This window comes from Phocoena phocoena, chromosome 3 (assembly GCF_963924675.1).
Source record: "Phocoena phocoena chromosome 3, mPhoPho1.1, whole genome shotgun sequence".
Classification (NCBI taxonomy): Eukaryota; Metazoa; Chordata; class Mammalia; order Artiodactyla; family Phocoenidae; genus Phocoena; species Phocoena phocoena.
In genome coordinates this window covers 133,785,697-133,800,802 of record NC_089221.1, presented here as the reverse complement: position 1 = coordinate 133,800,802, position 15,106 = coordinate 133,785,697, and the positions used below count along the sequence as shown (strand labels likewise).

The 15,106-nt window shown below is 48.4% G+C and overlaps 1 protein-coding gene across 1 annotated transcript in view; it reads left to right on the top strand.

Moving 5' to 3' along the window:
• ADAM19 (ADAM metallopeptidase domain 19) overlaps positions 1 to 10,350 on the top strand; it is an 85,303-nt gene extending 74,953 nt beyond the window's left edge. Inside the window, exons 20-23 of the mRNA XM_065873735.1 lie at positions 143 to 227; positions 516 to 740; positions 9,340 to 9,492; positions 10,297 to 10,350. Coding sequence (XP_065729807.1) covers positions 143 to 227; positions 516 to 740; positions 9,340 to 9,492; positions 10,297 to 10,350 — 517 coding nt within the window. The remainder of the gene's footprint in view (positions 1 to 142; positions 228 to 515; positions 741 to 9,339; positions 9,493 to 10,296) is intronic.
• The last annotated feature ends 4,756 nt before the right edge of the window (positions 10,351 to 15,106 follow it).

Below are 15,106 nucleotides of genomic sequence, written 5' to 3'. Positions count from 1 at the left end.
GGAGGACCCATCCCACTTCCACCAGAGCAGACTTGGGATGACTGAGCTGCTCACTGCCATGCCTCGGTCAGAGGGATGTCAGGCACTGATCCTCAATGAACAACACCCCCTTCACTCTTCCTCTCTCCTTCCTTGTTACTAGTTGTCCCTTCAGGGTGTCTCAGAACAGTGGAACTGGCCACGCCAACCCAACGTTCAAGTTGCAGACACCCCAGGGCAAGCGAAAGGTAGGGGCTTTGCACCATGAACTTTGCTACTTTAACTTTGTCCCTCAGGACTCTGCTAGATTTTCCTAAGCGCCTCTGTGGGTCCACGGGATTGGTGATAAAAGACACTTTCTTGGCTTGAGAGATGGTCAGCTGGTTCTGCCATCCCCTAATGACTTTAAACGTTGCATCTGACCTCTGGGATCCTAGGCCTCTGTGCATGTCAGTGCAACACACAAGACTACCCCTGACTTTTTAAGTGCATTAAGGGTTCCTGTGTCTCAGGCATTCCTCGTCTTCTGCATACAGGTGACCAACACCCCTGAAACCCTACGGAAGCCCTCCCAGCCTCCTCCCAGGCCCCCTGCGGACTATCTGCATGGTGGGTCCCCACCTGCGCCATTGCCAGCGCACCTCAGCAGGACTGCTAGGAACTCCCCAGGGGCCGGACCCCCAGTAGAGAGGAAAGAATCATCCAGGAGGCCTCCCCCAAGCCGGCCAGTGCCCCCCGCACCAAAGTGCATCCTCTCCCAGGTAAGTGGCTTCTCAGCAACCCTGGGCCAGAAGCATCACTTTTCAGGCCATCAGCCATGAGGAATGACAGAGGCTGGGAGGAGGGAGCTTGCTGACTCATGGGCTGGCTGCCTTTTCTGCATTCTGGTAGATACAGGGCACACAGAGAGTGAGGGTGATGAGCATGAGGAAGTACGCTACCGAGGACTTCCTTCCTGGTTGGCCTCTTCTGTGACAAGCCGCTACCCACCTTCCACCCCAAATGTTAGTGTTCAGTTAATGGTGCAGTTCCCCGTGGTCTTTTTTCTCTCCTCTAGGCCTTCGCAAATGCTGTTTCTTCTGCCACATATACTTCCTTTTGCACGGCCAGCTCTTGTTCGTCCTTAGGTCTCCTCTTAGATGCCACTTCCTCTAAGAAGCCTTCTCTGACCCCCAGGCCTGAGTTTGGTGCCTCTGTACTTCTCTCATCATAGTACTTATTCCACCAAATTGTGCCTCTTGGTATCTTGCACTAGTCGGGAAGTCTTACTGAGGGACATACGGTGATGCCTCGCTCGTCTGGGAGGCTGGTCAAGGGGCCGGGCCTCTGGGACGGCTGAGTAGGGGCTGGGCTATCCCCCCACCACTGGTGTTCTTTGGAAGCAGAGCTGCCTGCCCAGCAGTCTGTTCACCCGGTGTTTCTGTGCTCTGATGGCTCCAGCTCTACCTTCTGGCAGAAGTTCCTGTAGCACAGACACAGATGTTTCCAGGACGGTGGCCAGGCGTGGTGCCTTCCAGAGCGGCCTGTGTTTTTTGGTGTGGAGCCCCTCATGTGGGGTAGGGGACTTGCCCATTTTCCTCCTGGGACTGCTGTTCTTGGGCATGGTCCAGAGGGCTCCATGGGCCCCAGGCTGTCTCTGCCCCTAAGGACTGTGGTTGGCTCCAGGTGTTGGGGGGTGTCCCTGGGACATGGCAGCGTCATGGTTTAGCAGAGCCGAGAGCATCAGTTTTGGTTCTCTGATGATGCGAAGCTGCTACTATCCCACTTTTCTCATCTGGGGCAGCGGGGGGATAGAAAATTCCATGCAGAAAGGGAACGGAAAGACTGACAGGGAGAGAAGAGGGAAGGAGAAAGGGAAAAGAGCAAGAGGAGTAGAGGAGGGATGAGGAGACGGAGGGTGCGTTAGCCTCCTTGGGCGGCCAAAACAGCACAGACCGGGTGGTGTAAACAACGGGAAGTTATCCTCTGATGGTTCTGGAGGCTGGAAGTCCAGTAGGCTTGGTTTCTTCTGAGGCCTGTCTCCTTGGCTTGCAGATGACTGCATTCTGCCGTGTCCTCATATGGTCCTTCCTTTGTGTACGTGCACCCTGATGTCTCTCTGTGTCTACATTTCCTCTTATAAGGACGCCAGTCAGACCGGATTAGGGCCCACTCTAACGGCCTCATTTCAACATAGTCACCTCTTTAAAGGCCCTGTCTCCAAATACAGTCACATTCTGAGGTACTGGGGGTTAGAGCGGAAACGTATGAATTTTGGCGGGGCACAGGTCGGCCCATAACAGAAGGAAAGAGGAGAGAAAGGGAGGAAGAGGGGAGAAAGCAGCCACGTGCAGACAGGGGTGTGGGAAGAACAGAGGTGTAGGAGGAGGGAGCAGTCCATTGAAACCACTGGTCCTAAAAAACCCACACTGGAGGCCTGTTCAGTGGAGATGGTGTCAGCCTCACCCCAAGGTGCCGAGCAGTAGGTTGGGGGAGGGGTCTCCAGGGGCAGTGGACTCCAGCTGGGGGGACGGGAAGCCTGGAGGCTCCATGTCCTGCCCTGACTCCCACTTTCCCTGGTGGCTGCTGGCAGGAATCCAGAGCTCAGAGGGCCACCTGGCCGGTGGAAGTTATCCCAAAACACATGCCAAGCACGGCTTCTGCTGGGCCCGGGCCCAGATGGGGGTTTCTCAAGGGCGGGGAGTGGGAGGCAGCTTCTCTGAGCAGGCGGCGAGGATTAAATCGGGGCGCCGCCCCCTTCCTCAGAACCATTCCAAGAAGAGAGTCTGCTGCCCTCATTTTCGGTGTTGGGTAGCTGTGTCTCATGGAGTCGAAGGGGCTACCCCGAGGTGGCGGTTTGTAAGTGGAGTAGCCAGGACTTGCACCCAGGGCTGACTCTAAACCCTTCACCACCCTGTGGGTCAGGTCCTGGCTTAGGCCCTGGAGTCCAGAGCTGAGATACCACTTGCCCTGGGGGAATTCACACTCCACCACCTCCTAGCTTGGTGACATGGACCACTCTGGAGAGGTGGAGGGTGAAGCTTCGTAACCTCTTCTATTCTGTCTACAAATGTGTATGAACTTCTACTCTGTACTAGGCAGTGGTTAGCAAAGCAGATGCCATCTCCGCCTCCCAGAGCTCACAGCTTGCTGGGGACGAGACTGGTATACATGTAGTGACAGTAGTGGTAAGTGCTATGAAGGAGAGGTTCAGCATTCTTACAAAGAGAGTTATGGGGGACTTGACTTAGCCTGGGAAATCGGGGGAGGCTTCCGTGAGGAGGTGACATTTGAGCTGAGACCTGCGGGGTGAGCAGGCTGTGAGGGGTGGGAGAGGTTCTTGGACCAGGGACCTGATGGTAGGGAAGCTTTGTGATGGAGAGAGCCCACAGATGGAAGGAACTTCAAGGCCCCTTTGCCTGGGGCCCATGGAGCTATGATGAAAGGCTGGAGAGCCAGGGGAAGCCAGACTGTGCCACAGGCAAGGACTAGGAATTTGGTCTGCATTTGATGGGAACAGGGCAGTGGTGGAGCATGGGTGACATCTACAGGGATTTCCATCTACAGGGAAATTTCCCTACAGATTTGCCATCTACAGGGATCTCACTTTGGGCTACATTTAGGCAAGAGGGAGGCACAGTGCCTGGGAGGGTGTCCAGAGATGCTTCTGAGACTATTAATCTTCCATTGTTTGACCTGGGTGAGGATTACATAGGTGTGTTCACTCTGATGATTCATCTGGTTGTATGACTCATTTCTTTTTATGTATATTATACTTTAATTAAAAAATTAGTTTTAAAGAATGAAAGGCTCACTGTAGCGTCATTGTGATCCGAGGGATGAGACTGGGTGCAGGGGTTACAAGTTTAAACAGCGTCCAGAGGAGAGGTGATGGTAGCTTGGAGCAGGGTGGGTGACAGCAGTGATGGGGTGAAGCTGATGAGGGATGTGTAGAAGAGAAAAGACAGGGGAACAGTTGCTGATGAGGGTTGGGAGGGGATGACAACCCGCCCCCCCAAAAAAACCCCCCCCACACAACTGCCCAGTGTCTGGTTTGTGCAGCTTGACTGATGGAGGTGCCACCCGCTGAGGACAGGAGCAGTGGGCCAGAGCGGTTCAAGGACAGTTTCTGCCTCTAGAAAACAGTGCTGGGTGAGGCCCCTGGTAGAGCCGAGCTGGGTCAAAGCAGACGTGGCCAGTGGCATGACCCTGCTCTGGGAGGCCCGGTGTTGCCATGCTGATGATCACCCAGATCACCCGCCCTGCGTGTGCACTCGCACACACACAGATTGTTCGTTTGGCACAGAAAGCAGCCAAGGGAGCACAGCATTTCCCCACGGCATCCTGACATCTGCCCCCAGCTGTTGCTTCCCCCAGAAGGTCTCTGTCCTGGCCTCCAGCAGCCACTGATTTGACAGCTTTCTGGGCTGGAAGCGTGTGGGATCGCATTGTCCTTCCGGGAAGGGATGGCGCTGGACAACGGGGCGCTTCGGTCATGAGAATCTGCTGCTCTTTTTTATTTCTGCTCTCACTTTTCTGCTGGCTGAGAAGCTGCTTTCAGACGATCTCTGATTTACTCCCATTCTCTCCCCATGCTTGCCTTTGAGCCATTTTTATGCTTGCTAGTGACCTTCTCAGGAAGGGGAGCGATCCAGGACAGTAGGCACTGGAACTCTCACCTGTGGAATCAGCTTCTCTCTTGCACCCCACCAGCTTGGGGATCTGTGGGTGGTGGCATGAGATCCATTCTTTGCCCCTTAAAATTTTTTTTTGGATCACAGAATAAATACAGTTATTTAAATTTTTTTGACAGGTGCAGAGTTTTATTATTTTTTCAGCTAATACGTGTTGAGTGCTTACTGTATAGTAGGCACTGTTCTAAAGCTTGAGCTGTATCACTGAATCAAATAGAAAAGGACCCCTGCCCCTGTTTCTTATATAGTGGGGGATGGAGAGGCAGAAAATAAAAAATAAGTTGTATAGTATGGTGGCATGGGATAAGTGATATATACCAAAAAAGAAAAAGTAGATTAGGATAAAGGGGTCTGGGAATGCTGACTGGGGGAGTGTTGCAATTTTTAAAAATTGAAGTATAGCTGGTTTACAGTGTTGTGTTAGATTCTGCTGTGTAGGAAAATGATTCAGATATATATATAGATATATATAGATATATATATTCTCTTTCACATTCTTTCTGTTATAGGTTATTACAAGATACTGAATGTAGTTCTCTGTGCTGTAGAGTAGGTCCTTGTTGTTTATCTCTTTTATATATAGTAGTGTGTATCTATTAATTCCAAGCTCCTAATTTATCCCTCCTGCCTCTTCCCCTTTGGTAACCATAAGTTTGTTTTCTAAGTCTGTGAGTCGGTTTCTGTTTTGTAAATAAGTTCATTTGTATCATTTTTTTAGATTCCACACATATAAATGGTATCATGTGATAGTTGTCTTTCTCTGACTTACTTCACTTAGTGTGATAATCTCTAGGTCCATCCATGTTGCTGCAAATGGCACATTCGCTTGTATATATATACCACATTTTCTTTATCCATTCATCTATCTTCCATGTCTTGGCTATCGTAAATAGTGCGACTATGAACATTGGGGTGCATGTATCTTTTTGAATTAAGACATGACACCATAAAACTCTGGGTATATGCTCAGGAGTGGGATTGCTGGATCATACGGTAGCTCTATTTTTAGCTTTTTCAGGAACCTCCATACTGTTTTCCATAGTGGCTGCACCAATTTACATTCTCACCCACAGTATAGGAGGGTTCCCTTTTCTACACACCCTCTCCAGCATTTATTGTTTGCAGACTTTTTGAAGATGGCCATACTGACCGGTGTGAGATGATACTTCATTGTAGTTTTGATTTGCGTTTCTCTAATAATTAGCGATGCTGAGCATCTTTTCATGTGCTTTTTGGCTGTCTGTATGTCTTCTTTGCAGAAATGTCTATTTAGGTCTTCCGCCCATTTTTTTGATTGGGTTGTTTGTTTTTTGATATTGAGCTGTTTGTTTGTATATTTGGGGAATTAAGCCCTTGTCAGTCACATTATTTGCAGATATTTTCTCCCATTTCATAGGTCTTTTCATTTTGTTTATGGTTTCGTTTGCTGTGCAAAAGCTTGTAAGTTTGATTAGGCCCCATTTGTTTATTTTTACTTTTATTTCTTTTGCCTTAGGAGACTAACCTAAGAAAACATTGCTACGATTTATGTCAAAGAATGTTTTGCCTATGTTCTCTTTTAGGAGTGTTATGGTGTCATGTCTTACATTTAAGACTTTAATAAGACATTTCGAGTTTATTTTTGTGTATGGCGTGAGAGAGTGTTCTAACTATTGATTTACATGTGGCTGTCCAGCTTTCCAACACCACTTGCTGAAGAGACTGTCTTTTCTCCATTGTATATTTTTGCCTCCTTTGTTGAGATTAATTGACCATAGGTGTGTGGGTTTATTTCTGGGCTCTCTATTCTGTTCCATTGATCCATATGTCTACTTTTGTGCCAATAACACACTGTTTGATAACTGTAGCTTTGTAGTATTGTCTGAAGTCTGGGAGGGTTATGCCTCCAGCTTTGTTCTTTTTCCTCAGGATCGTTTGGCAACTCTGGGTCTTTTGTGGTTCCATATAAATATTATGATTATTTGCCCTAGTTCTGTGAAAAATGTCATGGGTAATTTGATAGGGGTTGCATTAAATCTGTAGATTGCTCTGGTTAGTATGGCCATTTTAACAATATTAATTCTTCCAATCCAAGAGCATCTTTCCATTTCTTTGAATTATCTTCAGTTTCCTTTGCCAATGTTTTTTATAATTCTCAGCATATCAGTCTTTCACTTCCTTCGTCAGATTTATTCCTAAGTATTTTTATTTTGGGTACAATTTTTAAAGGGATTATATTTTTACTTCTTTTTCTGATAATTTTATTATTAGTGTAAAGAAATGCAACAGATTTCTGTATGTTAACCTTGTATCCTGCTACCTTGCTGAATTCATTTATCAGTTTTAGTAGTTTTTTTTTTTTTGGCTGTGCTGCACAGAATGTGGGATCTTAGTTACCTGACCAGGGATCAAACCCACACCCCCTGCATTGGAAGCACGGAGTCTTAACCACTGGACTGCCAGGGAAGTCCCAGTTATAGTAGTTTTTGTGTGAGTCTTTAGTGTTTTCTTTATATAGTATGTCATCTGCATATAATGACAATTTTACCTCTTCCTTTCCAATTTCCTTTTATTTCTTTTTCTTGTCTGATTGCTTTGTCTAGGACTTCCAATACTATGTTGAATAGAAGTGATGAGAATGGGCATCCTTTTCTTGTTCCACATTTTAGCAGGAAGGCTTTCAGCTTTTCATTGTTGAGTATTATGTTGGCTGTGGGTTTGTCATAAATATCCTTTATTATGCTGAGATATGTTCCATCTATACCCACTTTGGTGAGAGTTTTTATTATGAGTTGATGTTGAATTTTATCAGATGCTCTTTCTGCATCTGTTGAGATGACCATGTGAGTTTTGTCTTTTGTTGATGTGGTGTTTCCCATTGATTGAGTTGCATATGTTGAACCATTCTTGTGACCCTAGGATGAATCCAACTTGGTTGTGGTATATGGTCTTTTTTATACATTGTTGGATTCGGTCTGCTAATATTTTGTTGAGGATTTTTGCATCTATATTCATCAAAGATACTGGTCTGTAGTTTTCTTTTTTGTTAGTGTCTTTGTCTAGTTTTAGTATCAGGGTGATGGTGGCTTCATAGCATGACTTAGGGAGTGTTCCCTCCACTTCAATCTTTTGGAAGTGTTTGAGAAGGATTGGTGTAAGCTCTTCTTTGTATGTTTGGTAGAATTCCCCAGTGAAGCATCCTGGAAGCCACTCCCTTTGGTTTGCAGGGAGTTTTGTTTTGTTTTTTTAACAGATTCCACTTCACTTCTAGTGATCATTCTGTTCAAATTATCTGTTTCTTCTTGATTCAGTTACGGTGGGCTGTGTGTTTCTAGAAACTTGTCCATTTCTTCTAGGTTGTCCAATTCGTTGGCATGTAATGGTTCATAGTATTCTCTTATGATTTTTTGTATTTCTGCAGTGTTGGTAGTTATTTCTTCTCTTTCATTTCTTATTTTATTTGGGTCCTCTTCCTTCTTCTTGGTGAGCCTGACCAGAGGTTTGTCGATTTTATTTATCCTTTCAGAAAACCAGCTCTTGGTTTTATTGATTTTTTTTTTTCTATTTTTTTAAATCTCTATTTTATTTATTTCCTCTCTGATCTTCCTTCTGCTGACTTTAGGTTTTGTTTGTTCTGCTTTTTCTAATTCTTTTAGGTGGTAGGTTAGGTTGTTTATTTGAGATTTTCCTTGTTTTTTGAGGAAGGCCTGTATTGCTATGAACTTCTCTCTTAGGCTGCTTTTGCTGCCTCCTGTTGATTGTGTATTGTTGTGTTTGGGGGTGTTATAATTTTAAATAAGGTCATCAGGGAAGGCCTTATTGAGAAGGGGGCAAAACATGAAGGTAATGTAAAAGCACAAAGGAAAGACTGTGCCACCCACAGACAAACAATACGGAAAATATGATTTCTTCTTTTTACAATTTTTATTTTTATTTGCACAAGTAATACACATATATGCTTTGTTAAAAAAACTGAATGTTCATTTGGACGACCCCTCTCCCTATGCACAGCCCACTCTGAACCTCTGACCTCTGTTATCAATTTGGTCTTCATCCTTCCTGACTTTCCTCTGTACCTCTGCATTTACATTGGTGGGGGATAGTGGGGTGACTTATTTTCTCTAAACTATCCTGTATAGCTTGTACTGCAGCTTGCCATGAGTCTTGACCATCTTTCCACCTCAGCACGTATCAACCTACTTCCTTCTTTTGAAATGCTGCTTTATATATCACTGTATAATTTTAGTAATTTGTCTGTTGATGGAAATTTTAGTTATTTATAGTTTATTTTAGCTGTCACCAACAGTGCTGCAAGGAACATCCTTGCAATTTCATTTTTGTGCACCTGTGCAAATAGTTCTCAGAGGGAATGAAATTATGTATTAGGTCAGAGAATGATCATTTCTAATCTTAATAGATACTGCTAAATTGCTCTCCAAAAAGGCTTTTTCCTGAGCATGTAAACATGTATGCACACAATTTCTTTTTAAATGGGACCATTCTTTTTATATTTATTTATTTATTTGTGGTACACGGGCCTCTCACTGTTGTGGCCTCTCCCGTTGCGGAGCACAGGCTCCGGAGGGACCGTTCTTTTTAAATAGTATATCCCTTTTCTCATCTGCTTTTGACCTGTAAAATATTGAGAACATTTTCTTTCAAACAGGCCCCTCTGGCCTTTGAGTGAGGCTTGTGGCTTTCTCCCCAGGATTTCTCCAGGCCTCGGCCGCCCCAGAAGGCACTCCCGGCTAACCCGGTGCCAGGCCGCAAGAGTCTCCCCAGGCCAGGTGGTGTCTCCATTCTGTGGCCCCCTGCCTCTAGACCTCAGCAGACCCGGCCTCTGGCTGTGCTTGCCCCAAAGGTGAGTCTTCAGAAACACTCGAGGTAGAAGCTGGGGCAGAGGGATCCAGGGGACAAAAATAAGAGTTGAGAAAACAGACCAGCTCATGCTTCTTGATGTAGTGCTGAACTTCCAGAACAAAAGCAAAGGACAGAAGCTTAGCATTTCTTGGTGCCTGCATGACTGTCCCTTAAATTGGTGAGACCCTTGCACACCCCCTTTTTTGGTTTCATGTGAAAGGTGATGTTTAGGAGGCTGAGCTATGGTAGCTTCAAACCTGGGTCTGCAACTGATGAGCTGAGCTGAGCTGAGCGGCCCTGAGCAAATCACTCTCTTGAGTCTCCGTTTCCTTATCTAGAAAGAGGTTTTACGAAGCAGAAATAGCCAACCCCATCGGGTTACTGTGAAGGTCAAGGCAGTTAATTTACATTAACCGCTGGCCTATGGTAGGCTGTGCACAAATGGCCCCTCTTAATACATCTTCCCTGGGACTTAGTCCTGGGAGTTGGGGCAGAGGGGAGTAGGTGAGGAAGCTGGCTCACTGCCCTGTGTTCCTACGAGGCCCTGGGAACCCTGCAGACTGAGCTGCAGCTTTGCTGGGAGGGAGGAGGGGAATGGCTTGTCAGCTGGGGGTTGGGGGCTGCCACCATGCCTCTTACTGCAGAGTTGATGGTCTGGACGAGCAGACATGTGGACAGACTTCTGCGGAAACCCTTCTTCTCAGGTGACAGTCTGCCACTCATGCCCACCTGTCACAAGCCAGAGGACAGCTCCCCACTGATAGCACGGAGCTGATGTCTCTCTCCCTCTCTTTTTTCCCTGCAGTTTCCTGAATACAGGTCACAGAGGGCTGTGGGGATGGCTAGCTCGAAAATCTAGACTCGTCTGAAGGCGCTTCTCCCTTCCTGTGAGGACTCTGAACACCACAGAGGAGCCGTGGCCACGGAATCTGGAGGAAGCATGCCTGGCCACCTCTAAGCTCCCCCTCCCCCCCTCCCCTCCTCCTGGAACCACTGCATCTCTGAAAAATCTCCTCCTTGACTCAGTGCCACCTCGGCTTCCACAGAGGCCCAGAGTGCCTACCATCGACGGCATCCAAGTGTTGTTTTGTGCAATATTCAGCCCCAGGTAGGGAGGGTAGAGCCGAAGAGGTTGAGTGGCTGCTCGTCCCCTATCCGCCCTTCAGCTGGCCCCTCACCCCAGAGGTGACAGTCGAGCTGGTGCAGGCTGTCCGAGCTGGCGAGCCCAGCTGGGAGAAGTCTGTTTAGCCCTTGAGGCCAGGACTCAGCTTGGAGAAGCCATCTATCCACGTCCTATGGAGGAGGGTACGCATGAGAGCTTTCCTTTGCTTCCATCTTCCTCAGAGGTCCCAGGCTGGACAGAGGCTGGGCACTTACTGTCCCTTTTAGCTTTACTGATCAGGAGGGGTCACTCCAGCCAGGGCTTGGTTGAGGTCACAGCTCCTGGCTCTGTGGCCATATGTGAACACGTCAAGTTCCCTCCTCACGCCGCCCCCCTCCCCCCACCAAAGCCCCTGCATCCCCTTACTCCCAAGGGTCACTCTGACTCAGACAGGTACTATTTGTAGGCAGTGTAGACAGCAGGGGGAGCACAGCCCCGGCCCCCTCTGAGCCGTCAAGCCAAAGGTTTTGACTCTGCTCGCCACTGTTCTCGCGTGCTCCTTGTTTTCTCTTCTGCATTTTCCAAGTGCCTCACGCTTCTGATTTCTCCTTCTCCGCTGGGACCCGCCTAATGTGTGGTGCTGTGAAGAGCGAATCCCCAGCAGTCCCGACTTGCTGGGACTTGGTGCTGTGACCTGCAAGTCAGGGTCCTGCCTGCGGGTTGGCCACGGGATCTCCTATGTTGGTTCTCAAGAGCGTTGACCTGGGTAGACTCGGGCCATGGCTGTGGGGTCGTAGCTTTACTTTCCATGGTGTGTGGTGACCGCAGCAGAGTGTGGGTCTTCCTTCTACTCCCTGACCTGAATCTGAGTAAGGTCCTCAGGGACAGTGGTGGGTGCAGGGAGGAGAGTGGACATCCTGGGAGCCCCAGCCTGTCTCCAGACCTGGTCACTGGCTTGAGGCAGGACCGTTGTCTTCTGAGCAGAGAGCAGACCTGTCTCTAGAGATCCCTAGAGAAGCAGCAGCCAGCAGCCTTGACGGAACAGAGTCTGTGCCGGGACCGGCCAGACATTTTCTCATCCTCTTCCTTGTGTTCTTTCCTCTGGTCCTGTCCTCCCCGCAGCAGGGAATGGGGGCTGTGTGGTGCTCTGCTAGCTGGGAGGATTTTCAGAGAACCACCGGAGATGTTCTCTGGGATGATCTCCCACCCCAGAAAGGTGCCGGGCAGCTTGGGGCCTCCCCGCCTCCTGCAGTGAACGGACGTTTGCTCTTGAAAACCTCAGTGCAAGGAAGAGGCTTGAGTTTTCACTCCCAACCACTACCCCGGGGCCCCCTTATCGTTCTCTGTATACAGTAGGTGCTCACTAGATATTCTTGGGTTTGTAGACAAGTGGGATGTTCAGGCTGTGCACTTGTGGGGGGACACTTGGGATAGATTTAGAAAGAGCTCAGGAAAATGAAGTTCTCCTTCCTCAGGTAGTCAGGTTGTGTTATTGGTGATGTTCACACCCCTGTCTTGCCGACAAGGGCCTGGTTGCTCCCCACAGCCGATGTCCACCATCCTTGCTGCCTGAGGAGGTCAGGGGACGGCCTTCCATGTTAAGTGTGCTACTCGAGACGCCCCAGGCCTCAAGGCTGGGCCCCAGAAAATTAACGGTGAAAACACCTCTCCACTGAAATCACCCTTAAACTCAACCCCCTGCCTCACTGACATTCCTGGGGCATGTCCAGCTTTTCTCCTCAACGTCAGGAGGTTGAAGGCTCTGAAGTGAAAATGCCCCAGCCACTGTGGCTGCATGAGCCTTTTGAACCTGAAATCCACCCTCCCTGGAACCATACCAGAAAGAGACCTGGATTGTTGCTTTCCTGTTTGTTTCCGTTTTTGTTTTCAATTTTTTTAATACCACCTCCATCCCATAAACATTGTACTGTGAACTGGAAAATGGTTGAATTTTCTAAATTTGATAAGACTTTCAGCAGCTGGTTCTATTTACTGTTTGTTTGACTCCTCGCTGTGTTCTGGCAGGCCGGCGGGGAGTCTGCCCAGGAGCAAGCCTGGCTGTCATAGCCCGTTCTTCCCCTCCTGTATCCATGTGCTGCTTTGAGGTGACGGAAACCAATATGGACTTAGGGAAAGAGGCACTTTATTCTCAAGGATTACTGCAAGACTGGGGAAGGGAGTGTTGCGATAGGGGCAGGGGGCAGTTGCATTAGGAGAATGCTCAGGTGAGCTGAGCGGCTACAAGATCTATGAGCATCCCACAGCTCAGACGGAAGGGGCCTTTTATAGGAAGGAGTGAGCATGGCTGGAAAAAAACCACATTCAGGGACCATCTCTGTGGTCAGCCTTTGGGGGAGGGGCTGTATGCTGGCTCTGGCCAAGGGTGAGTCCATGCTCAGGGTCTGGGGGGTAGGAGGGGAGCCTAACTGAGGCTTGGTGGAGTGACTTAACCAGCCTTCTGTTCAGATGGAGACTATGTAAATCTATTTAGAAGCTAACTTAGCCTCCTGCCAGTTTTTCAACCCTAGGTGTGTTTTTTTGTTTGTTCGTTTGGTTTTTTTTTTTTTTTTTTTGGTAGGTGTGTTTTCCTTAAGAGCCTAGGAGGCATCTGTGAAATGTAAACCTCAGGGGACATCAAGGGGGATTGCACCCTCTCTCGACCTGGCTCAGTGGGAGTTTTAGCCCAGGCACCAGGCTCCAGTGGTAACTGCCTGCTTGCCGTGGGTTCTTTTTAGCCTTATTGACTTCTCCCTATGAAAGAAAAGCTCCTTTCTGCCCCAGCTCTGAGAGGCTCGCAGATCTTAGGGTCTCACTGTAGACCTTACAGTACTGTCATAGCCCCATCCCCCTGTGGCCATGGCCCCTCGCCATCTCTTGCAATAATCCTTTTGAACAAAGCCTCCCCTTACCTAGGTCAGAATTTGTTCTTATTCGGCCGAGGGTATGGAAAACTTGCGCGTTTTAAATTGGGGACCAGTTCTAAAGTCAGTGATGGCGTTAAATGCGTATGTAACAGCTCTGCTGGACACGCAAGAAAGTCAAGAGTATGCCAACTGGAAAGGTGCTCCACCCATCCTTAGGGAACCGTGCAAAGGAGAGGTTCTGCAGAATCCAAGCCAGGTGCCCCCAAAGTCACCCTTCCATGCATCCTCTCTTACCATCCACTGTGTGTATGTACGTGTGCGTCTGGGATCCAGGGCAATGTGAATTTTCTTTTTATTTGGGAGATTGTTCACAGAAAACAGATCCTCTTTTCTCTCGTCCACCTATTAATTGTTTACAATATTTGTATATCTATGCAAAATACTTGAATGGGCTGTGGTGCCTTTTTTCCTCGTTTGTATTTAATTAAATTGTCATTTGAAATGTTGTCTGGTTTGGCAACTCTTGTTTGTTTCTTTGTTTTAATGTTGCACTGGCCAGCCTGGATAGGATCCATCACCGAGGACTCCTCAGAAGAGTTCCTACAGAGACCGTCTGTCCAGCCTGTGAGGCCACCATGGAAGATCTTGAGCCATAGAAAAGCCCTGGGTTTTCCCATGACCAGTCGAGGGAGCTGTTTGTCTTTGCACCTGGACACAGGCCAGTCTAGTTTTAATAGGTCTGGGGGTCACTCACGGCATGAATGATATAGATCGACTTGAGGATTTGTGAGAGCTTAAAAGTATTCACATGGGGCTTCCCTGGTGGCGCAGTGGTTAAGAGTCCGCCTGCCGATGTAGGGGACACGGGTTCGTGCCCCGGTCTGGGAGGATCCCACATGCCGCGGAGCGGCTGGGCCCGTGAGCCATGGCTGTTGAGCCTGCGCGTCCGGAGCCTGTGCTCCGCAACGGGCGAGGCCACAAGAGTGAGAGGCCCGCGTACCGCAAAAAAGTATTCACGTGAAGCTCTCAGCACTGTGGTTGGCTTCCCGTAAGGGCTCAGGCATGGGATGGGTGTCTTCCACTGACGCTATTCCCCAAACAGCCTTTCCCTCTCTAGTGAAGGCGTGGCTGTAGAAGGCACTGGAGGGACTTCCTTGGCAGCCAGAACTCTCCAGAGATTGGGGACTGGCCCCCCGGCACTAGAGGAACCACTTTAATTGTTCCGTGTCCAAGGAAAGCCAAGATGTAAGTATCAAGTAAACACACTCAGAGGTCTTTATTCCTGACCCTGCAGACCACGCTCTCAGGGCCTTCAGATTACAGTCATTCTCAAGATCCAACATGTTGCATTGATTTTAGTTACAGAGAGAAATCCACATTCATTAAAAACTGTGGCTTTGAGGCTGGCGGTGCAGGAAGCCAGTCTGTTCCTTGGAGCTACAAGACCAGCAACAGTTTGGCCTGGGCTTGGCTATGCTTAGGGCACAGGACGTAAACACAGGCACGGGTGTGGAGTTACACAGGGGAGGCTCTGCACCAGCTTGGGGGCTGAGGGCCAGGTCTTCCTTCTTTACAGATATACTGGCTCCCTTACCTCCCTGTCAATGGTCCTCATTATCAACTCTCACATTCTTGCTGCTGGAGAGAAG